This window comes from Carcharhinus amblyrhynchos, chromosome 32 (genome assembly GCF_965287045.1).
Source record: "Carcharhinus amblyrhynchos chromosome 32, sCarAmb.v2.hapA, whole genome shotgun sequence".
NCBI lineage: Eukaryota > Metazoa > Chordata > Chondrichthyes > Carcharhiniformes > Carcharhinidae > Carcharhinus > Carcharhinus amblyrhynchos.
The window spans coordinates 4,876,967-4,901,961 of record NC_137355.1 but is presented as its reverse complement, the minus strand read 5'-3'; the positions used below and the strand labels follow the sequence as shown (position 1 = coordinate 4,901,961).

Here is a 24,995-nt window from a genome sequence, read left to right as displayed (position 1 = left end):
CCCAGTCCAACGCCGGCATCTTCATATCATTTCTGATCTTACAAAGAACAAAACAGCACGGGAAACAGGCCCTACGACCCAACGAGCCCGCGCCGCCATCTTAACAATGTATTTTTCCTACACCTCCCTTGACCTGTGTCTATGCTTATGGTACCCCACTGGAAACCAGATCTTTGTTCACTTCTTGTGGAAAAATAAACTTTTCTTCCAGGAAAGGTTCTTGCTTCTACAAACATTGAAAGATTTAAAAGAAAGATACTCGACTGATGAAGCAAATCTGACACACCTGTTTCAGATCCTCAGTGTACAGCACAAGTGAAAGTGATTCAAATTTGAAATCGAACTTCAGGGTCTCATACGGTTCAGATTTATCTTCAGATTCTATCTGGGTAGAATCACTTGCTTTCAGTTGTGGACAACCTATAAATTAAACACAGAATTCAGCCAGTAACAGCTTATTGAATAATGCCCTCATTATAAGTTACAACAAATGGGCATCAAAACGAGTAACAAATCTCACCGATCTCTAATGTCACAGAAGGAAGTATTTCATCCAACCAGTGGAAATTGCCCTCCTTACTTCAGCCTAATTTTATGTTGGTTTGAATCAATCCTCAGCATTCTTGCCAGCAGCTTAGAAGGTAATGGGTTCAAAACTCCTGATGTAAAGTCAGGATCAAAACTGATTCTTTAGTGCAGTATTGAGGAGTGTGCCATTGTCAAAGGCATTTTCTCTACCTTAAGAAACTGAACAGAGGTCCTATTGGCCTCTTCTGAGGTGAAGTAAGGATCTTGCAGTGCTCCTTGAAGAATGGCCTAATATTCCCACAACAAATATCAATTAGAAATCGAGTTGTCATCCATCTGATGGCTTTTCTGGGACCCTGCTATTATAATTCTAACATTCGACCCACCCAGGCGGCCGCTCCATCCACCCGGGGTGGCTGCTTTCCCTACAGTCAGTGTATTGCAATATTATATAAACAGCTCTGAAATGTTTGAGAAGATAAGCAATCCAAGAACTTGCTTGAGTGGATCACAGCAATACTACTATATTTGTTGGTTTGACATGATTCCCTTCGGTGATAAAAATGTAATACTCTTTGGACTCATCTCTGATGATCTTCTCCCTGATGATCTTACATAAATATCATAGTTACGTATGATTAACCCAAAACGTATTGATCAGGGAAGGAAATGTTACAGTCAGAACTCCAGATCCTAACACTGATGAAGATAGATAATTTACACAGGAGGTAAGGGCAGAACCAGATACCAAAGGACAAGAGTGTTGTCAAAACCTCTGGACTCACATAGGTACTGATGAGCTGCTATACCTGCAGACTTATACCCTGAGAGGCATAGTCTTCGAGAAGAAATAACTGGCAAAAAAAAATATGTTTGGACGTAATGTATTTTGGTCTTCCTTTTCTATCTTTAGTTTCCTTGGGTCCACATTCCAATTGCATCTTGAGAGACAAAGTCTGATCAATCAGAGCATCAAAGCTCCAAGCTGGTATTTTTGGGAGTTCTCAGGAAGAAAATGATTAATATTCTTTCCTTCTTTCCCTGAGCAGAAACACCTGGCTGCCAATCAGGGCTTGCATGGTGATCAACCAATATCAGGTGTTACTGGGCTGGACAGCTACATAGAATCCCGACAGTGCAGGAGGCGGCCATTCGGCCCACTGAGTCTGCACCGACCACAATGCCACCCAGGCCCTATTCCCGTACCCCCATGCATTTACCCTAGCTAGTCCCCCTTACACTAAGGGGCAACTTATCATGGCCAATCCACTAATCCGCACACCTTTGGACTGTGGGAGGAAACCCACGCAGACACAGGGAGAAGGTGCAAACTCCACACAGACAGTGACCCAAGTTGGGAATCAAACCCGGATCCCTAGTGCTGTGAGGCAACAGTGCTAACCACTGTGCCACGTATATAACAAATATTAAATGATATAACGTGATGCACCACATTGTGTGTGTTGCTCTTAGAATGTACGTGAATTGGTAAAATACAGTAGTTTAGTGGTTAAGTTACTGGTGCTGTAATCCAGACCTGACAAATAATCCAGAGACAGGAGTTCAAATTCCAGCCCGCAGCTAGGAAAATTTAAATTCGGTTAACTAAGTAAAGCTGAAATGAAAATCAAGAGTCAGTAGTGGGGACCGTGAAACAACTGATTGTTGTGAAACTCCTTCTGGTTCAATAATGCCCTTTAGAGAAGGAAATCTGCCTCTCTTAACCAGCCTAGACTTGTATTTCAATCCAGACCCACAGAAATCTGGTTCACCCGCTCCCGATGAAATGGCCGGGCATCACATGGCTACAAAAACTGAGAGCAAAATCACAGACTGCAATGGTTACAAGAAGGTGGCTTCCTCAGGAGGGATGGACAACAAATACCAAGGCAGACACATTTGTAAATGAATAAAACAAAAGTAAAAACCACAACTATTTAATCAGCTCTCGAGAGTGTCAGCTTTTTCATAACAAAGTACCTTCACACAGGCTGGCTGCGGAGACAGCAACTTTGTTGGAGTCTTTACACACTGCTGCAACACCCTGGTCACCTGTGGCCTCACCAAAATTTTCCAACAGAATTTTCAGAAGGGTTGTCAAATCATCCTGACTAACTGTAACCTGCAAACAAAGAAAAAGACAAAGAAAACCAACCATCAATATCTTGCTTTTCATGAGTTTGTCAGAGCCAAATCTGATGTCTGATGTTAAAAACAGGACAGCATGGTGGCACAGTGGTTAGCACTATTGCCCCACAGTGCCAGGCACTTGAGTTCAATTCCTGGCTTGGGTCACTGTCTAACTGAAGCCTGCATATTCTCCCCGTATCTGCGCGAGTTTCTTCCGGGTGTTACAATTTCCTCCCACAGTCCAAAGATGTGCTGCTTAGTTGGATTGGCATGGTAAATACACAGGGTTATGGGGATGGGGCAGCACAGGGATACAGGGGCAGGGTTGGCCTAGTTAAGATGCTCTACTGGCGAGTCAGTGCAGATTCAATGGGCTGAATGGCCTCCTTCTGCACTGAAGGGGTTCTATGATTCTATGAATAAATATTTATCAATATAGCACAAGTTTCATTCCGAAGGTAAAGAATGGATTAGATATAAAAGGGAGCTGAGAAACACAAAATACAAAAAGATTGGAGTGCACAGCAGAGGCTGCAAAATAGGAGGTGGTTCCACAGTAATACAAGGCAGGCAAGATTATGGAGAGATTTGAAGGCAAACTGAAAAGTTTTATTTTACAACAAACATTCAAATTAGGTAGAGTTGGCCACTCAGCCCTCAAGCCTGCTCTGCCATTCAGCAACATCACAGCTGATCTCCAGTCCGCATTCGAGCCAGTGCTCTTTCACCCGAGTTAATCAACAATCTACCGAGCTCTTCCTTAAAATTCAGACTCTGCTTCTACTGTCTCTTGAAGAACAGAGTTCCAGAGACTCTCAATGCTCAGAGAACTTTATTTATTAGTGGCACAAGTAGGCTTACATTAACGCTGCAATGAACTTACTGTGAAAATCCCCTTGGTCACCACACTCTGGCACTTGTTTGGGTACACGAGGGAGCATTTAGCACGGCCAATGCATCTAACCAGCACGTCTTTCAGACTGTGGGAGGAAACTAGAGCGTCTGGTGGAAAACCCATGCAGACACAAGGCGAACGTGCCAACTCCATACAGACAGTGACCCAAGCCAAGAACAGACCTGGTCCCTAGTGCTGTGAGCGAGGAGTACTAACTTCTGTGTCGGCCCATTATTTGGCAGAGGATGTCACATGTGTAGTTGTGAAGAGACTGGACAGGAGAAAAAAACAAAGTTGAGTTACAAATAAAAATGAGTGTACCAGGACACTCCTGTTTAAGGATCTTGAAAAGGAAACAGAAGTTTGGGGTGAGGTGTGAGGCAAGTTCTTCACAGGAGATGAGGTCAGGGACAGTCTTGGAAACAATGGCTTGATGTTCAGTGGTAGAGACATTAGTTTTGGAAGAGGTGGTGTCTAAAGGTTGATGTTCCACCTCTAATAGATAGCGGTCTGTAGGTCAAACAAGAACAGCAGATTTGATGACAATGCTGGATCTAAAGTAATTAAGTGCTCCAAAATTAGGGGGAGATAGTTAGAATAATTGAAGGGAGCAGAGAAAAAGATGCTGACGCCACATTGGCAGCTTTCACTGAAAAGATCTAGAAAGGGTAAGAGACTGCAGGATAAGACTCCGGTCAAAGGAATGGATGTGAGGAAAACAGAGTTCAGCATCAGTGAGAGGCTCAAAATTCCCTGAGGTGGGAAACAAGAGGATGAAACTGAGGTCTTTGCTAAGGATTGGTCACATCGTGTCAGAGAGGGGAAAGTCAGAGAGGATTGTGAACATAAAGCAGGGATTCAATGATGTGTATATAACCGTGCGCATATAATCACTTTCATTATCTGATTGTACCCTCAGAAAAATAAACTTACATTCATTGCCTTTAGATCTCCATTTATCTCAATGCCAGGGATTTGGTGATACCATGCTACAGCTAGGTTCCGTTTTATTGTCAGCAGCATGTTGACTGGTTGTAAAATCTGAAATTCAGGCTGTGCTGAATCTATCGGCAGGATCGTTCTGAAAGAAGAAAATGCAGAATCCTAGACACCAGTACAGAATAGCTTACAAAAGCTCTCCAACAGAGGGAGAGAATGCAAAATCGTTGATTCGCAATTAGCAAAAGCACACACACATAGAATCTCTACTTTATGTTAATGCTGGAGAGCAGATGTCAAGTAGACACACGCAAATTCCTCCTCATTATTGCTGAAAATAGACAGGTTACTGCAGTTTTCTATCTTGCACTCATCAGAAACAAACACAAGGTCAAATTTCGTCATCAGAACAATTTATACCACAAGAGAAACGAGTGCTTATTGGTTGGCAAGCCAACACTGATTGGCCGAGTCACTGCCATGGAGCAGGCAACAGGGAACTAAACTCCCCAAACTCCTGCATAATCCAACAAAAGCAGAAGGCTTGAAAATATTTACTTCATAGACGCATCAACAGTGATCACTGGAATGTGGCAGAGGGACAATAACTTAGAGATATGGGACGATTTTCTCCATTCTCCCAGTCACCAGGAAGTGGCACATTGCTTGCTAGCAGTGGGATTCTCTGGTCCTGCCACCGTCAACGGGAATTCTCACTGACGTCACCCCATATTGGGGGGGGGGGGGAACCCCCAGGCAGGGATGCACCGTCAGCGGGAACGGAGAATCCCACCTGTGTGAACAGCCAGGGAACTCTGGCCATGGATTTTCAACTCACCTTGGGTGCTGTTCAGAACATTTGGATTAATTAAAATATTGCGAGCTATCAGATCCTACCAGAGGCAGCGATGTTATCAATTTTTTTTTTAACTGAAGGTTTGACGCAATTTGTTAAGCAAACATTTGTGCACTGCACAAATATGCAACCATAGGTCCAAATATATTAACGTCTGGCAAATACTGCCCAAATTCAGTAAATCTATGAATCAATGTTATTTTCCCATGGAATCAGCACTAGTTTAATACTCAATTTTAAATGAGTAGACACGCACAATGTGGCTTACATGTTCCCATGGGCAGTTCAGAGGCCAGCACTGCTGCCTCACAGTGCCAGGGTCCTGGGTTCAGTTCCAACCTTAGGTCAGCGTGTGGAGCTTGCACATTTTCGCAACGTCTGCGTGGGTTTCCTCTGGTTTCCTCCAACAGTCCAGAGATGTACATGTTGGGGGAAGTGGCCATGCTAAATTCTCCCTTATTGTCAGGGGGTAAATACAAGGGGTTAAGGGTCCTGGCTGGGATTATTGTCAGTGCAGGTTCAATGGGCCAAATGGCCACGTTCAGCACTGTAAGGATTCTATGATTTCTATGATGAAATCACTAAATTGTCAATTGCCAAACATGATCATCTCTTTCCCTCTCCACACTGCTAATTATTCTTTGCCTTTGCGAAACCAATCTTATTGCACAACTCCGTAATGGAAGTTGTGAATATCGTTCATTCATAGAATTGGTATGCTAGATTATTTAAACAATTTTTAGAAAAGCAAAGTTAACTTTCTGCCCCAAATTGCATAGAACTCCAAATAGATTAATCACCCTCCGGCATTTCTACCTAATGCACCGATATAGGATTAGTAAGAAAGAACATTCTGAATCTGTCAAACATCAGGGTCAGAGGAGAAAGGTGATCACTTCCCATGCAGGTTAGATTACATCTACAGAATCAATTATTCCAAATGTATCATACCGAGAGAGTTTCAGCTGCGTTAGTTGAACCTCCATGATGTCCACCACAGGTGGCAGTGTGCACTCTTCAGCAGAGATCACAGTGAATCTGTTCTGAACAGTGATCAAACCCAAATCTGCTACCACAGCGTTCATCGAGCTGGAGGACTCGGGGATGACGATGACTGGAGCTTTCAAATTAATGTCCATTGCTAACCGGAAACTCTTCTGAGCAAAATCCTTCACGCTGGAGGCTGCTTTCTCTGCTGCTTGTGCTGTGGCTGCACTTAACGCCTCCTTTGCCGCTTGGAACTTGTCAAAGAAGTTCTATTGGACATTTAAAAAAAATTAGTTTTCTTTAAAAGCCACAAAAAAATTCTCCTTATAGATAAGCAGATAAAAATCTAAGTAGGTGATTATGGGATTACTGTCACAACAGCTTATTCAATCAACACTTTACTGTGCCACAAGTCTAGTATAGAGTGCTGCTATCTGTTCACCTTGTTCAAACAAATCATGCCTGAAAGATGTGAGGGATGCACAGAAGGTGGAGTTGGAGTTCTCAGAAGCATTCACAGATAAAGGAGGTTCCTGAGATAGGCAGAGATGATGCCATGGAAAGATTAACAAAATGAGAATAAAAATGTTAACATCCCAGCGTTGCTGCATCAAACTCCACAAAGACAGTGACCCAGCAAACGACGCACAGACTCCATGCTGTCTATGTGGAGTCTGCATATTCTCCCCATCTGCACAGGATCGCTCCGGGTGCTCCTGTTTCCTCCCACAATCTAAAAGACATGATGGGTGGGTGCATTGGCCCTGCTAAATTCTCCCTGTGTACCTGAACAGGCGCCGGAGTGTAGTGACTAGGGGATTTTTACAGTAACTTCATTGCAGTGCTCATGTCAGCCTACTTGAGACACTAATAAACAAACTTTAAACTTTATCCAATAGATCATTCCTCTTAGTCTGTGTGGAAGAGTTCTTGAATAACTACTCGAAGAATATCCTGGAATGATCTGGATGAAGGAATTAGCACTTGGTTATTTTTGATGGTCAACTCCGGATGCTCAGATTGAAGTGGGAGAATGTCAATCCTGTGCATGAATAAGAAATACACCACCGTTGTCTCCTTTATACATTTGGGAGTGTCCTGAAATGCCTTGGCAATGAGTGCATGTAGACTTTTCTGGTCCATTTGAGTGTTACATGTTCTTAGTCACAATTGACGCACACTCAAAATGGCAAGAATTTATCATGAGATCTACCACATCTGAAAAGACCACTGAAAAATTGGATGAAATCTGGAGTATTCATGATCCTATGCATAAAATCAGAGTAACTTGTTGTCATGTTCACAGAAGAGGGAGAGATGTTTTATATTTAAGTGATTGTATGATTGCTTTAAGAGATGGTCACATGATTTGATGGTGATAAGAACATAAGAACATAAGAAATAGGAGCAGGAGTAGGCCATCTAGCCCTTCGAGCCTGCCCCGCCATTCAATAAGATCATGGCTGATCTGTTGTGGCTCAGTTCCACTTTCCCGCCCTCTCCCCATAACCCTTAATCCCCTCTCTTATCAAAAACCCATCAACCCGCTTCTTAAAAATATTTAGCGAGGCAGCCTCCACCACTTCAACGGGCAGAGAATTCCAGAGATTCACCACCCTTTGAGTGAAGAAGTTCCTCCTCAACTCCGTTCTAAACCGCCTCCCCTTTATCTTGAGGCTGTGCCCCCTAGTCCTACTGTCTTTTTTGAGCGGGAAGAGTCTCTCCACCTCTATCCTATCCATCCCATTCATCATCTTATACGTCTCAATGAGATCTCCCCTCATTCTTCTAAACTCTAGCGAGTACAAGCCTAGTTTATTCAGCCTCTCCTCATAGCTCAACCCCCTCAACTCCGGTATCAGCCTAGTAAACCTCCTCTGCACTCCCTCCAGGGCCAAAATATCCTTGCGCAGGTGCGGCGCCCAAAACTGCACACAGTACTCCAGCTGCGGCCTCACCAATGCCCTATACAGCTGCAGCAAGACCTCCCTACTTTTATATTCAATCCCCCTCGCTATGAAGGCCAGGCCACTGGGGTGTTTCACAGGTTCCTGCTTCATTTTATTTTCTGCTCTATAGTAGGGGGAGGCAATGAGTGGCCTCGTGGTCTTATCGCTAGACTAGAACTCAGCTTGTTCTGAGGACCCGGATTTGAATCCAGCAATGGCAGATGGTAGAATTTGAGTTCATAGAAACATCGAAGATAGGAGCAGGAGGCGGCCATTCGGCCCTTCAAGCCTGGTCCGCCTTTCATCATGATCATGAATGATCGTCCAACTCAATAACCTGCTTTCTCCCCATAACTTCTGATCCCATTCGCTCCAAGTGCTATATCCAGCCGCCTCTTGAACACACTCAACGTTTTGGCATCAACTACTTTCTGTGGTACTGAATTCCACAGGTTCACCACTCCTTGGGTGAAGAAATGTCTCCTCACCTCCATCCTAAATGGTCTACCATATATCCTCAGACTGTGACCCCTGCTTCTGGACTTCCCACCATTGGGAACATCCTTCTTGCATCTCCCCTGTCTAATCCGGTTAGAGTTTTATAAGTCTCTGAGAGATCCACCCTCATTCATCTGAACTCCAGCAAAAACCTAGTCAATCTCTCCTCATACATCAGTCCCGCTATCCCTGGAATCAATGAAAGACATCTGGAATTAAGAATCTACTGATGACTATGAAACTATTGTCGATTGTCAGAAAACCCCATCTGCTTCACTAATGTCCTTTAGGGAAATCTACTGTCCTTACACAGTCTGGCCTACATGTGATTCCAGAGCCACAGCAATGTGGCTGACTCTCAACTGCCCTTGGGCAACTAGGGATGGGCAATAAATGCTGGCCCAACCAGCGATGCCCATGTCCCATAAAAAAATAATAAATCTGTGTTGTTATTTTGAATCTACAAGTGCAAACCACACATTTTCATTTTATTTAAAATCCACAATCCCTAACATAATTAGGACGTTACAATTATAGGCCCTTTATCTGCTGATCCTTCCGCATGGCAGCTCTCCCACCAGCCACTTTCTTCTCCTGAAGCCTTATTCAAGTGAGAATTCTGGGGATGAACAGCGACAGTCAAGACAAGCAACACTAAACTGCAAGAGGTGACCTGCAAACCAGAGGGTCCACAGCAAGAGGGAGGACCAGGGAGCAGCACAGACTATGAATCTCAGGATCAGCAAATGAGGGAGAGGGTCAAGGAGCAGCAAAGATTGTGAGCGGGAGGCCCAGCAATGAGTCAGGGGTCAAGGGTCAGCAGCGAGGTGGAGGGTTAGAAAGAGAGAGGTCACTCCAAAATGGTGCTGATTGTGTCACATGACCCATTAAATACAGCACAAAATGACTTTAAAAAGGAACTGATGATACTTAAAACTTCAAACATGGATTTAGTGCAACAGGTACGCTTATTCTGTAGAATTCGCAAGCACTATACTTACCAACAATGACATATAGAATTTGTGGAGATATACCAACTGAATGCACCCCACTTGCAAAGTCACTTCCCCATCCACTTTTGACATATCTAGGTAATCCGCTCCCTCTGTAGCATTGCTACACAAAGCCATCTTGAAGCTGAAGACTTCATCACCAATGATGGACACAACCTAAAAACACAAGAATAGTATTTGCTCAATTTTTCCATCTGTGAATTCGTATTGTAGTCCTACATTTCAAAAAGTTTGGTTCCAACAATCAGTACATCAAGAAACCAACTAGATAGTAGACTAATTTAGATCTGGTATTGTGCAATGACAAAAGGTTAATTAACAACCTCATAACAAAGGAGCATCTAGAGAACAGCAATCAATATATGGTCAATGTTTGTAGGATTATATCCAAATCTAATGTATTACACCTGAACAGAGCAAGCTGCGTAGGTATGTGGGGTGAAATGGTGCCATAGAGTCATAGAGGTTTATATGTAGAAACAGGTCCATTGGCTCAGCTTGGTGAAGGTAGATTAGAAAACCAGATTAAAAGATATGATGGTGCATATGCAATGGCAAACATCAAAGATTTAATTCAGAATTTGCAATAAATGTGCATTCTCTTAAAGGATAACAAATCACATGGGCAAAGTGGTTCAAACAAGCCTAACTATTTAAAGTTGGAATTAGATTAAAGGAAAGCTAAAAGTAATAAGCTTAAAGATCGAAAGGGTTTTTAGAATGCTGAAAAAAATTGTCAAGACATTGACAAAGAGAAAAAATGAGAGTAAACTAGCAAAAGACAAAAACGGACAGTAAAAGCTTTAGAAGAGTTATAGAATTCCTACAGTGCCGAAGGAGGCCATTCGGCCCATTGAGTCTGCACCAACCACAATTCCATCCAGGCCCTATTTACTCTGCTAATCCCAGTGATAATAGGGTCAATTTTGCACAGCCAATCCACCTAACCCACACATCTTGAGTGCAGGAGGAAACTGGAGCATCTAAAAGAAACACACGCAGACACGAGGAGAATGTACAAACTCCACATGGACAGTAGCCCAAGGCTGGAATTGAAGTCGGGTCCCTGGCGCTGTGAGGCAGCAGTGCTCACCCTGTCATGTTGGAATCAACATGTTAACTCTGTTTCCACACCTCGTGCATTTTCCAATATTTTCTGTTTTTATTGTAAAAGGTTTTATAGGTATGCAAAAAGTAAATATTGTCTCATTTACAAGCAGAAACAGGAAAAAACAGAAGGGGAAAAAAATGAACTGCAGAGACATTAAAACAAATACTCTTCACAAAATACACAAAAACATTTCAGAGCTAGTGAACTAAGGATCTAGTGAAAGTGAAGAATTTAGGGATATTATTGCTGGCAAGGAAACAATTCTTGAGAACTTAATGGGATTTGAAATCAACAAATCCACTGCAGCTAATGGCCGAGGTCCTAGGGTTGTGAGAGATTGCAGCTGAGTTAATGGATGCATTGGTTTTGATAGTTCCAAAATTCTCTCAATTCTAGGCTAGTGTTCATGGATTGGAAGGTAGCCAAAATAATCTGACAAGTCAGGAAAGGTTAGAGCGAGGAAACAGAGAACCATATTTGATTTATTAGTGGCACATGCATTAGTATACAGTGAAAACTATTGTTTCTTGCACACTATACAGACCAAGCATAGAGAAGGAAAGAGTGCAGAATGTAGTGTTAGCCATAGCTAAGGTGTGAGAAAGATAACTGAATGCAAGGTAGATCCATTCAAAAATCTGATGGCAGCAGGGAAGAAACTAGTTAGTTAATTTGGTACATGTCCTCAGAGTTTTGTAGCTTTTTCCCCAGTTATTCATTAATACACTAACAAGGTCACAAGGTAACAAGTGAAGTGCTTGTTTAAGCACTTCACTAAATAAGTTGTGAAGAAACCACAATTTACACTACATCGATTGGTTTTGACACACCTAGGTGTAGCCTATTAACGAAATCGTAATCACCAATTAAACTGTAACAGGGAAAGCTTGAATCATGACAATTCAGAATGGATAAAGGAACAATGTGAAACTTGGACAGTACATCTCTCTGCAAAAATAAAAAATGACTGCATTGTGTACAAGGTCAACTTGGAGCCCCCATGGAATAATGTGCTGCTCAAAATAACCAACACCTATATCAAACAATTTACCTTTTTATGTACAGTCCTTAAGCCAATATCTGTAACAATGATATCTTTGAGTCTGGCAAAAACTTCTGTCTGCTTTGACTGCACGGATACAGATGCGTCCATACCTGGAATGTTGAAAGATCACATATAATCACAAATTTATCAAGCCACAGATTGTTTTATCATAGAAATAGCTACTTATCCCATCAAACCCGATGCCACAACTGTTAATACTTCACATATTAGTGATTTAATAACATTAAGTCAACAGCAATGCGAGGTAGAATTAAAAACAACTGTTAAAATATGAAAAGGCTGTAAGTATAATGGTCAGTAACCCATAATCTAAGGCTTTAAAATAACAAGAGACACAAATTCACTGTGTTAATCCTGTACCATTTATTTGAATTTAGATCTCACATTTTGGCACCCAGTGTCTGTCAACATTACATCAGATTAATTCACATCGTCACTTTTTCTTGTTCATTTACACGATGTGGGCCATGTTGGCTAGACCAGCATTTATCACCCTTGAGGTGGTGGTGATGAGTCACCTTCATGAACGCTGCAGTCAAAGGGTCATCCATAGTGCTGTCAGGGAGGGAGTTCCAGGATTTTGAGCAAGCGACAGTGAAGGAATGGCGATATAGTCCCAAGTCAGGATGGTGAGTGACGGAGGGAAACCTTGACATGGTTTGCTGCTCGTGTCCTCTTTGATGGTGGCAGTCAAGGGTCTGGAAGGTGTTGCCTAAGAGGCCTTGGTGAGATGCTGCAGTGCGTCTTGAATATAGTACACATTGCTGCTACTATTCATCGGTAGTGGAGGATATGAATGTTTGTTTGTGCAGAGCCCATTATTGGCAGCATGAATTACATGAGATGGTATTTATTCTACCTACATATGGTACTGCAGAATTAGTACCAAGGCAGAACCAGTGCAGCATTATGCCTAGCATAATCATGGACAATTAAATGGAAGTCCAATGGTGACCAACACCCTCTTTAGACATGGTATTGAAAGGGGAGGAGAAATGATAGTAACAAGGACAAGGGAATGATTTGGCTTTAAACACTGAATTTTGAAGTAACTTGAAAGTGTGTTTATCTAGAGCTCAATCCTCAGCAGAAACCCTTCACCAAACTGCTGACCCAAAGCCCCTCATCACGTTCCTGCCCCGAAACCCCTCGCCACGTTCCTGCCCCGAAACCCCTCGCCATGTTCCTGCCCCGAAACCCCTCGCCACGTTCCTGCGTCAAAGTCCCCCTCTGTAACATCCTCACAAGTTAGGTTGGATGTTGTTTGACGGAGACAAGAAAAGAAAATTACAGCAGAGGAATAGACCCTCCAAGCCTGCACCAACGATGACAGTTCCTGCAAATATAACTAGTGTATGCAACATAAAATGCTACAAGTTCCCTTTGGTATGCTTTTGACTCCAGAGCACACATAGGTATGCTTTTGACTCCAGAGTTCAATATAGTATCGTTTACCTTGGACTTTGATATCAGCAATGCTGAAATCTTCATCACAGACAAATACGTTCAGTGCCCCCAGCTCAACAGAAAACTTCAGGTCAAATACATCAACTGTTGTGTCTGTAGAAACTGATCAGAAAGAACTGTTTCAAATTACAATGTATAAACTTGCTAAATGCTGAATCTGGCAATACTGACATTTTCCAAAAACAACTTACATTTATATAATGCCTTCAAAATAGTGAAACATTTCAAGATGCTTCAAGAAGCATTATCAGACAAGGTTTGACACAGAACAATAGAGAAATTAGGACAGATGACCAAAGGTTTGAGGAGCATTTGATTTTTAAGAGAATCTTAAAACAAGTGATACAAATTTTACAAGTTTTTAAGTGGCCTACAAATATATGTCATTTTACCATAACCTAGGAAAATGCAGTAAACTGGGGCAGCACAGTGGTTAGCACTGTTGACTCACAATGCCAGGGACCCAGGTTTGAGTCACTCTCTGTGTGGGAGTTTAGAATTCTCCGTGTCGGAATGGGTTTCCTCTGGGTGCTCGGGTTTCTTCCCACAGATTGAAAGATGTGCATTGACCCAAACAGGTGCCAGAGTCTGGCGACTCGGGGATTTTCACAGTAACTTCATTGCAGTGTTAATGTAGGCCTTACTTGTGATTAATAAACAAACTTCATTTTTACTTTAAACTTAGTGAGGTGGGAGAGGTAAGCAGTGCAAAATATGGAGCAAAGGCACAAAGTTTGGGTTCACAAACATGATATTCAACCCATAGAAATTGCAATTTCAGCCACATCGTTACGGGGAAGCAATGAGCAGGGACAGCACGGTCACAAGAGTGGTAAGCACTGCTGCCTCTCAGCGCCAGGGACCTGGGTTGAATTCCCAGCTCAGGTCACTATCTGTGTGGAGTTTGCACATTCTCCCCATGTCTGCATGGGTTTCCTTCGGGTGCCCCATTTTCCTCCCACAGTCCACAGATGTGTGGGTTAGGTGGATTGACCACGTTAAATTGCCCCGAGTGCCTTGGGTAACTAACAAGGTAAATACGCGTGATTATGGGGTAGGGCCTGGGTGGAACTGGTTTCGATGCAGGCTTGATGGGCCGAATGGCCTCGCACTGCACTGTACGGATTCTATGATTCTACTCTATGATTCAGATAGCACACTAGTTTGGAAAAGAAATGGCCATGTTGGAAGCATGTTACTCGCCTAGTGATGCACAATTAACCAAAGAGTGAAAGACAAATAGGAACGTTCCCTCTAACCCAATTCCTTTCAGGTGTAAGAAAGAGGACCCAACACTGCTGAGGTCGTGTTTATATTGTGCAGCTCAAATCATAATTTCATCTGGAAGCAGATCTATAATTATCTGCACCATTCCCTGCTGATGGAATGGAAAAATGGCTCCACAATCCTTACCTTATGCACGATATAGGCCAAAAATGTATGTTTCAAAGCTGAATCACATTGCAGATGATGTGATACCACTTTATAAAATGGCCTCATCAAAACCTTATCCGAAAGATAATTCAATCTGGGCCTCCAAATATACAGGAAAAAAATTAAGTAGCTAAAGAACTGAGCTTAACAGCAAATCTGTTTACAAGCCACTTTGGGGAAAACTACTACTGTTGACAGCAGAAAGTAACAAGCATAAAAGGCACATTTACATTTCACTACATAATGCAAACGGCTCAAATCTTTTTATGAATAATTTAGGGATTATTTTTGCAAATATGAAGCAACAGAAAGAAATGCATGATGGAAACTGAAAAGTTTATCAAAAACACACCTGCACATTTAATTCAAGGCACTATTCAGCTTCCCCTTATTAACCTACCTGCTTTAGTCAAAGTCTCCTTTTCCTGGTCTGTGGTTGGCTTTGCTTCACGATCCTTATCGATGGTACTTGATGGAAACACAGCTGTTATGAAGTTCATGGTCGAAAGCAAGGCTTGAGAATGCATGATCAGGTCAAGGGAAGAGAAGGCAACCTGACATCAAAATAAGGCATTTCATTATTTTGTACAATCCCTGGATGGAATTGGTGTCGATGCAGGCTTGATGGACCGAAGCACAAATTCACTGCAGCATAAATATGAGGCAGCACATTGGCACAGTGGTTAGCACTGCTGCCTCACAGCACCAGGGACCCGGGTTTGATTCCCAGCTCGGGTCTCTGCCTGTGTAGAGTTTGCACGTTCTCCTGTGTCTGTGAGAGTTTCCTCCGGATGCTCCAGTTTCCTCCCACGGTCTAAAAGACGTAGGTGCATTGACCCGAACAGGTGCCGGAGTGTGGTGACTAGGGGAATTTCACACTAATTTCATTATAGTGTTACTTGTGACTATTAAATAAACTTTACATGACAGTATGATGTGAAAAGAAGAAACACTAAACTGCAAGTGGTTAAGAATAAACTCAAGGTAGTATATATGATGAATCCAAATTGACATTAAATAGTCATTATATAGAGAACATTAGCCACAGAGTTGGGAACCTGGGGAATGTATATTTTACATATACAATGATATATGACAGTAACAGATTAAAAATATACCTGCTTTCCAGTTACAGGCTGGAAAAATGTCACACTTAAGTTAAACATATCAAATACAATTGTAAGTACTATCACATAATCCTCCAGTTAAAAAAAAGGAAAAGGTTGTGCAATCCTCTAAACACATTCATGAGAAGGCTTCCAAAAAATAGAAATGAAATTGAGACATCCAAATTTACAGAGTACCCGCCTACACTTCAAAGCTCAAATCTAAAGATTGCAGAGTGTTGCACTGGGGAAAAGCATAGTAAGTAGTCTCGCAACACCCAGGTGAAGTCCAAAAGATTTATTTGGTAGCATGAGCTTTTGGAGCGCCGCTCCTTCATCAGGTGAGAGCAGGATTTATTTCACAAACGATGCATATATAGACTCGAGCTCAATTACAAGACAATGGTTGGAATGCGAGTCTTAACAGGTACAGACAATGTGAATGGAAAAAGGGTTAAGCACAGATTAAAGAGATGTGAATTGTCTCCAGACAGGACAGTTAGTGAGATTTTGCAAGCCCAGGCAAGTCACGGGGGTTACAGATAATGTGACATTTGGGGGAAGGATAGCAAACGGAATTTAAAAATGCTAGATAGAAGGAAGTCAAGGACTTCTTCTCAGGAATAGTTGAGAAGCAGTCAAGGACATTTTCTCAGGAATAGTTGGAAGCAGGAAAAGGTGTTCAACAGATTTCAGTTTTGGATCGATTCTGTTCACTGCATGGATTCAGGATTGGGGGGAGTGCTCTCAGAGTAGCAGCTGATGCCAAAATGGATGCCAGAATTCATAATTCCAATGGAAGTGGCAAGGAACAAGATGTTGAGATGGGCAAAAAGGCAGCAGGTGGAATTTAATATCCGCGTGTTTGGATTTTTAAAAAATGATCATTTGAACAGGGGAAGCTTAGTGATTTAGAATTTATTATTGTCACATGTTTTAACATACACTGAGTGAGAAGTATTGCTTCTTGCGCACCACGCAGACAAAGCACACAGTTCATACAGAAGGAAAGGACAGAGTGCAGGATGTAGTGTTACAGTCATAGCTACGGTGTAGAGAAAGATCAATTTAATGCGAGGTAGGCCCATTCAAAAGTCTGATGACAGCAAGAATAGATGCATTTTAGGGTTAGGATTCACAAGACATAAAAGGAGCACCACCAGTACAAAAAAAATGCAGTGGCCTTCTGGGTTTATGGCACAAAGTCTAATGTACAAAACTAAGATGGAAAAGTAGATGTATGAAAAACTTGGGTCAAGTGTAGCTGACAGAAAGAGTAATGAATAATTATGCATTTAATATATTTTGAACATATTGTATTGTACATTACTCACCTTCAGCTTCTGTTCAGTGCTGTCATGAGCAGTTTTAAAATCTGGTCCATTTCGATCCGCCTGTGAACAAAAGGTTACGGAAGTTATACACACACAGAGTTAAATTAAATGAAAAAATACTGTCGGCTCTTTGAAACACATTGCCAGTTTGCCCCGCTCTCCTGCTCCTTCCTCATTTCCCTGCAAATATTACAACTTATCAGCTTTTTTCTTAAGTAGTGACAGGGAGAACCAGAGTGGCACAGTGGCTGGCACTGCTGCCTCACAACACCAGAGGCCCGGGTTCAATTCCTGCATTGGGCAACTGACTGTGTAGTTTGTGCATTTTCCGTGTCTGCGTGGGTTCCCTCTCACAGTCAAAGATGTGCGGGTTAGGTCAATCGGCCAAGTTAAATTACTTGGGGTTATGGAGATAAGGCCTGGCTGGGATTAATGCCAGTGCAGACTCGATAGGCCCAACAGTCTCCTGCTGCATTTTAGGGATTGTATGATTGAGCTTGTTTTTTCAAAATGTCCACAGCTGCTGGCTGATTCTTTGACCGGTTGGGTAACATGCGAGAGTGTAAATATTGTGTATTTTTATTGCTTTCAGAATCTAAGAGCTCATATTAATCAGGTCAGGTCCTTAAGATGATTACATCGATAGCATTTGTCCACAAATCACTGGAGGTGCCAGGACAGGTTGAGAGCACATTCAATAAAACATACAGCATCCTGGTCTTTAGATATGGGGCCACAGAGTACAAAAGCAAGGAAGTTATATTAAACTCATACAGAACAATGGTTCTGTCTCAACTGGAGTACTGTGTCCAATTCAAGGATGGGCATGAAAGCAGTAGAGAGTGCAGGAAAGATTCATCAGAGTGCTGCCACGATTGAGGGATTGCAGTTCTACAGACAGATTGAAGAAGCTGGATCTGCTTTTCCCAGGGATAAGGTTGAGAAATGTGATCAAAAAACTCAAAACTATCTGAGGTCTGGACAAAGTAGAGAGGGAGAAACCGCTCGCATTGTTGGGAAGGATCAAGAACCAGAGGGCACAGATTTAAGGAAACTGGCAAAAGAAGCAATCGTGACATGAGGAAAGATTTTGTTAAGCAGTGAATGGTTAGGATATGGAATGCACTACCTGAGAAAGTGATGGAGGTAGATTCAATTGCAGGATTCAAAAGGGAATCACATCATTATCCGAAAAGGTTAAATGTTCAGGATATGGGGAAAGGAAAGGGGAGGGGTAGTAAGTCAGAACTGCTGCTGCAGTGAGACACCACAGACCAGATGTAGGCATATGGGGGTAGGGCCTGGGTGGGATTGTTGTTGGTGCAGACTCGATGGGCCGAATGGCCTCTTTCTGCACTGTCGGGTTTCTAGGATTCTTTCTAGGATTCTAGATAGGCTGAATAGGCTCCTTCAGCGCTGTGAGCATTCTATGATCTGCTGGATTAACCCATTTTGATTAGGATGCACCAGAGTAATTTGGTTACAAAGATCAGCACCAGCTGGGTGCCCAACCTGATCACTTGAGGGATGTGGTCCAAACTAAAAGGATTTACTTAAATTACAGCATCTATACATCATATGCTCCTCCTCCAAAGGCAATTTACCACAGTTCACAGGATCCCTACAGTGCAGGAGACCATCCAGCCCATCGAGTCTGTATAGATCACAATCCCACCCAGGCCCTATCCACATATCCCCACCGACATACCCTGGTAGTCCTCCTGACACAAAAGGAGCAATTTACTATGGCCAATCAACGTAATCTGCACATCTTCAGTTAACCTACAACTTTTCATATCCATCATGTTAACAGCACCCATGCTTCAATATCTGACATGTTCTAAAAGATTTTTTAAATCATATCAAGCTTGCCTGGTCTCCAGAGTAGATACAATAACAGGTGATATTTCTCCCATGACAGGATGCCAAAGTCAATCAAAAATTATGAACTCCTGCTTCATGCGAGCAAACCTTCAATAACCGATTGTGACCTAGAATTCCTACAGTGCAGGAGGCGGCCGTTCGGCCCATTGAGTCTGCACCAACAATCCCACTCAGGCCCTATTCCCATAACCCAACAAATTTATCCTGTTAATCTTTCTGAACTACTCATCCTGAAGCATTAAGGGGCAATTTCTTAGCATGGCCAATCAACCTAACCCACACATCTCTGGACTGTGGGAGGAAACTAGAGCACTCGGAGGAAACCCCCGCAGACATAGTGAGAACGTACAAACTCCACACAAGCAGTGACCCAAGCTAGGAATCAAATTCAGGTCCCTGGCACTGAGAGGCAGCAGTGATAACTCACTGCACCATTGTGCTGCCCCAACACCTACAGCAAATGTTCTGCTAAGCTTTCCAATATATAACATCAGACAGAATCTCCTCCTTGCTGGCCAGCTGCCCATCTTACGTAAATTATAGGATCAAAACAGTGATTTGAATGTTTCTTCTATCCTTGCCCTGGAAAGGAAAGTCTCAAAAAGCTAACTTACAAATTCATGAACAGGTGTTGGCACCTGCAAAAAAAACCCTGAAATTCTCAAAACAAAAAAAAACCTCAGGAAAACAAATCTGCACTGAAAAATTAGTTTATAATAACTGACACGCTATCTAATGTCCGCCTAAATTAATCCTCATCTGTTAAAGGCTGGAGTTTTTGCAATGAGAGACAGGTGAGGAGGAAAACCTGTATTAGCCACAACTTAATATAGCATGGCAATGGGAAATGTCAAACAAGCCACCTGGCAAATGCAGGCATATTCGTATCTGCTTGATTGGTACAAACGGGAGTTGATAGTCTTAGTTTATTGGGATAGGTAGGAGTTAACCGAGCAGTTTGCGCTTAAATGCCATTTTTCTCAAGAGTTACAGTGCTTAAAACTCTACCTTAATATACTGCACTTTCAGAAGATCAGCTCCAGGCTTGTCCGAAGAACTGATCAAGTTAATCGGTTTGCTGTTTGAATCTGCAACAAAATAAGAGGTAGTGAGCTTTCCATCAACCTAGATTTCAATAGGTTGCACTTTAACTATAAATACACATTCAAAAAAACAGAACACGATAACAGTGAGGATTGGGTTGAGAAGACAATGAAATTTTTGTAAATAGCGCTCATTTTTGAAACTAGTCCAAATCTGTTCTCGAAAATAACGTGAAATAGTATTAACAGTTTTTTGGTGCTAGTTTGATGTTCTATTTTCATAGAAACCCAGTGCACAAGGTGGTCATTCGGCCCATCAAGTCTGCATCAAAGCAGCATCTTAGCCAAGCCCACAGCCCGGCCGATCCCTGTAACCCCGAATCCACCTTACCTACATAATTGAGGGCACCAAGGGCCAACTTAGCAAAGTCAATCCACCTAAGCCTGCACATCTGTGGACTTCAGATATGTCCAAATTCATTTATTTTCTATCCATTGTCACCCTTAGACCAAGTAAGAAGTCTCACAACACCAGGTTAATTTGGTAGCAAACGCTATTAGCTGCTCCTTCGTCAGGTGAGTGGGAATTCTGTTCACAAACAAGGCATATAAAGACACAAACTCAATTTACATGAATAATGATTGAAATGCGAGTCTCTACAGCTAATCAAGTCAAAGGTACAGACAATGTGAGTGGAGAGGGCTTTAAGCACAAGCTAAAGAGATGTGTATCGTCTCCATACAGGACAGTTGGTGAGATTTTGCATATCCAGGCAGGTCACGGGGGTTACAGATAGCGTGACATGAACCCAAGATCCCACTTGAGACCGTCGTCATGTGTGCGGAACTTGGCTATCAGTCTCTGGCAAGCAACTCTGCGCTGTCTTGTGTCATGAAGGCCATCGTGGAGAATGCTTACCCGAAGATCAGAGGCCGAATGCCCGTGACCACCAAAGTGTTCTCCAACAGGAAGAGGACAGTCTTGCCTGGTGATTGTGGAGCGCTGTTCATTCATCCATAGTCATAGCGTTTGCATGGTCTCTCCAATGCACTATGCCTCAGGACAACCTTTCCTGCAGTATAGTTAAAGGATGTTCCGAGGCATGGTACATTGGGGAGGCCACGTAGACACTATGACAACGATTAAATGAACACCATTCGACAATCACCAGGCAAGACTGTTCTCTTCCTGTTGGGGGAAAACATCTGCGATCACGGGCATTCGGCTTCTGGTCTTTGGGTAAGCGTTCTCCAAGGCGGCCTTCACGGCACACGACGGCATAAAGTCGCTGAGCAGAGACCGATAGCCAAGTTCCACACACGAAGACGGCCTCAACCGGGATCTTGGGTTCATGTCACACTATCTGTAACCCTCATGACTTGCCTGGACTTGCAAAATCTCACTAACTGTCCTGTCCAGAGACAATACACATCTCTTTAACTTGTGCTAAAAGTTCTCCCCACTTACACTGTCTGTACCTTTAAGACTTGATTAGCTGTAAAGACTCGCATTCTATCATTATTCATGTAAATTGAGTTTGTGTCCTTATATGCCCTGTTTGTGATCAGAACTCCCACTCACCTGACGAAGGAGCAGTGCTCTGAAAGCTAATGGCATTTGCTACCAAATAAATCTTTGAACTTTAACCTGGTGTTGTGAGACTTCTTACCATACTTATTACAGTCCAACACCAGCATCTCCACATCATGACCCTTAAACCAAGTCAGTTTTAAACATGATACAAAATAGAAGTTACACATTCATTTAAAAACCAAAGGAGCAGCCCAAGAGTGAGATGTAAGAAATTGTTATAGCAATAACAATATGAAAGCCTTGCAGTGCATTGCAGGTATATATGCCACAATAAACAGTTATTGTAGTATAGTTAAGATATCTGCTTTTGTTCCAACCCAGAGTGAACAGAGTTCAGGGTGTTTTTGGAACAGGTGAATTACTTCAAAGCGTGCATGATACGCTTAATAAGAAACAACATGATCATGCTGTTGCTTTTGCAGGCTGGGTTTCTTTATATAACTTTGAGTAACACACCCATTTCACGTGGCAGATCAGTTTTGTCTAGAAAAACAGCAGCAGCTTTGTGCTAACCTTACCCTTATACTAAAACTGTGGGTTATTCTTTGTTTGAGGATTACTATTTCCAAGTGCTCTGAAAAAGAAATCCAATTATTTTGTCTATTATTGTCTATTTGTCTATTAACGAACCAGGCTCAGCTTCTATGTTGAACTTTATATCGGGTGGTACAGTGGTAAACACTGCTGCCTCACAGCACCAGGGACCCAAGTTCAATTCCAACCTTGGGTCACTGTATGTGTGGAGTCTGCACGTTCTCCCCATATCTGTGTGGGTTTCCTCCGGGTGCTCCAGTTTCCTGCCACAGTCTGAAAGACGTGCTGGTTAGGTGCATTGGCCCGAACAGGCATCAGAGTGTGGTGACTAAGGGGAATAGCTTCATTACAGTGTTAACATAAGCCTTACTTGTGACTAATAAATACACTTTAACTTTATAAGTACTTAAAAGCATAGTTGCAAATAGTATATTTCTATTTCATCATTTATTCTGTCTTCAAAACTATCTGGAATGGCTCATATTCTACTGATTCAAGAAATGTGAAATTTCTGTCTGCTACAAAATAAACGTGTTAATTTTCACCCAGGCTTTACGATCAGAGATTACTTTGTGAACAAGAGCATATTTCTGTTCAAAGGCAACAAGTAATTTTTCCATGCAAGTTGGATGGGGCATGAGTGAGCTGGGGTTGTAAGGAAGACATTTTGTCGCTCGTGTAAAAGCAAGTCACATCGACATCAGGGTTAAATGCAGTCTCACTGCTGGAAATTTAGTTTAAGCTATAAATTGGGTTTAATTAATACATGCATAATACCTCTAAACTCCAGGGTAGTCTTAACAATTACTGATGGAACACTGTTTATACTTTATGGCTTCAGTAACAGTCATTTGGAGAAAAAATTGCTGCATGCACGCACAGCTAATTTCCATAAAAATACATTGTGAAGAGTTACACCTAAAATGCTTGCCAGATAATTCAATCAGGCCTCTTTTTCCACAATTTTCTGGTAGCACATATCTCTAAGTATAGCTCAAATTATCAATTAAATATTTATAATCAAATCACATTGTACAGACAAGGTTCGATAAGGATGTAAATTATGCATACATACAGGGCAAGGTGCATGTAGTGATGGTGCATGCACCATAAACAATGGTTTATAAAAACTGCCATGTAAGAAAGGCTGAAAATATGAGTGTCGATTAAGATACTCAGAAATACTCCAGCTCCAGTAGTTGAGGTGAATGCAATGGAAGCATGCTAGGGGAAGCTAGATAAGGACATGAGGGCAGGAGGAAGTAAAACATTGGCTTATTGAGGTAAACCATAGAATCCCGTTAGTGCAGAAGGAGGTCATTCAGCCAATCGAATCTGCTCTCCGAGACAGCATCTTACCCAAGGTCACCCCAATCTATCCCTGTAACCCCACACATTTACCCCACAATTCCCCTAACCTTCTCATCTTTGGACACTAAGGGGTAATTTACCATGGCCAATTCACCTAACCTATACATTTTTGGACATGATCTATTTCAGTGCTGTAAAGATTCTACCCAAGACCCAGTCTTTACAATGCACTGCTCACAGCGCATGCAGCACTGCATTCTGCAATGCACAACAAAGCACTCCACTGGCATTATAACATGCCACCAGCTTTAGGAGTGTTGCCCTTCATCAGGTGAGTGGGAGTTCTGTTCACAAACATGGCATATAAAGACACAAACTCAATTTACAAAATAATGGTTGGAATACGAGTCTTTACAGATAATCAAGTGTTAAAGGTACAGACAAGTGAGTGGAGAGAGGGTTAAGCACAGGTTAAAGAGATGTGTATTGTCTCCAGCCAGGACAGTTAGTGAGATTTTGCAAGCCCAGACAAATTGTGGGAGTTACAGATAGTGTGACATGAACCCAAGATCCCGGTTGAGGCCGTCTTCATGCGTCTCTGCTCAGCGACTCAGCGTTATATGTCGTGTAGGCCGCCTTGGAGAACGCCTACCCAAAGATCAGAGGCCAAATGCTCGTGACCGCTGAAGTGTTCCCCAAGAGGAAGAGAACTGGTGATTGTCAAGTAGTGTTCATTTATCCGTTGTCGTAGCGTCTGCACGGCCTCCCTAGTGTACCATGCCTCGGACATCTTTTCCACAGCGTGTTTGCAAGTGTTTGTACCACGTACCTGGTGGATGGTGCTCTCACACGAAATGATGGCACCTGTGTCGATGACCCGTCATGTCTTGCAGATGTTGCCACAGCAGGGTTGTGTGGTGTCATGGTCACTGTTCTCCTGAAGGCTGGGTCGTTTGCTGCGAGCAATGGTTTATTTGAGGTTGTGTGGTTATTTGAAGGCAAGAAATACGTCAAAATGTTCGTCTTCATCAACGACATGTCGAAGACTCCAGAGATGATGTCGTAGCTTCTCCACTCCGGGAAAGTACTGGACGACGAAAAGTACTCTGTCCGCCATGTCCCATGTTTGTCCTCTGAGGTGGTCAGTGTGGTTTTGCGCTGTGGTGCATCGGAATTGTCAATCGATGAGTTGAGCTCGGGTTGATAGTTCCGATGCGCCACACAGGGAGAACGCGCAAACTCCACACAGACAATGACCCAAGCTGGGAATCGAACCTAGGTCCCTAGAGCTGTGAAGCAGCAGTGCTGACCACTGT

At 42.5% G+C, this 24,995-nt stretch overlaps 1 protein-coding gene across 4 annotated transcripts in view; it reads right to left on the bottom strand.

Annotated features, from left to right (window-relative positions):
• Positions 1-24,995, bottom strand: part of vps13c (vacuolar protein sorting 13 homolog C) — a 298,634-nt gene that overhangs the window by 112,622 nt on the left and 161,017 nt on the right. For all 4 annotated transcript variants that reach the window (XM_080216043.1, XM_080216044.1, XM_080216045.1 and 1 more), the window contains 10 exons: positions 20,206-20,285; positions 17,314-17,373; positions 15,274-15,427; positions 13,428-13,541; positions 11,958-12,061; positions 9,784-9,951; positions 6,300-6,604; positions 4,487-4,634; positions 2,509-2,650; positions 287-420 (listed from right to left, as the gene is read on the bottom strand). In XM_080216043.1, the coding sequence (XP_080072169.1) occupies positions 287-420; positions 2,509-2,650; positions 4,487-4,634; positions 6,300-6,604; positions 9,784-9,951; positions 11,958-12,061; positions 13,428-13,541; positions 15,274-15,427; positions 17,314-17,373; positions 20,206-20,285 (1,409 nt within the window). The remainder of the gene's footprint in view (positions 1-286; positions 421-2,508; positions 2,651-4,486; positions 4,635-6,299; positions 6,605-9,783; positions 9,952-11,957; positions 12,062-13,427; positions 13,542-15,273; positions 15,428-17,313; positions 17,374-20,205; positions 20,286-24,995) is intronic.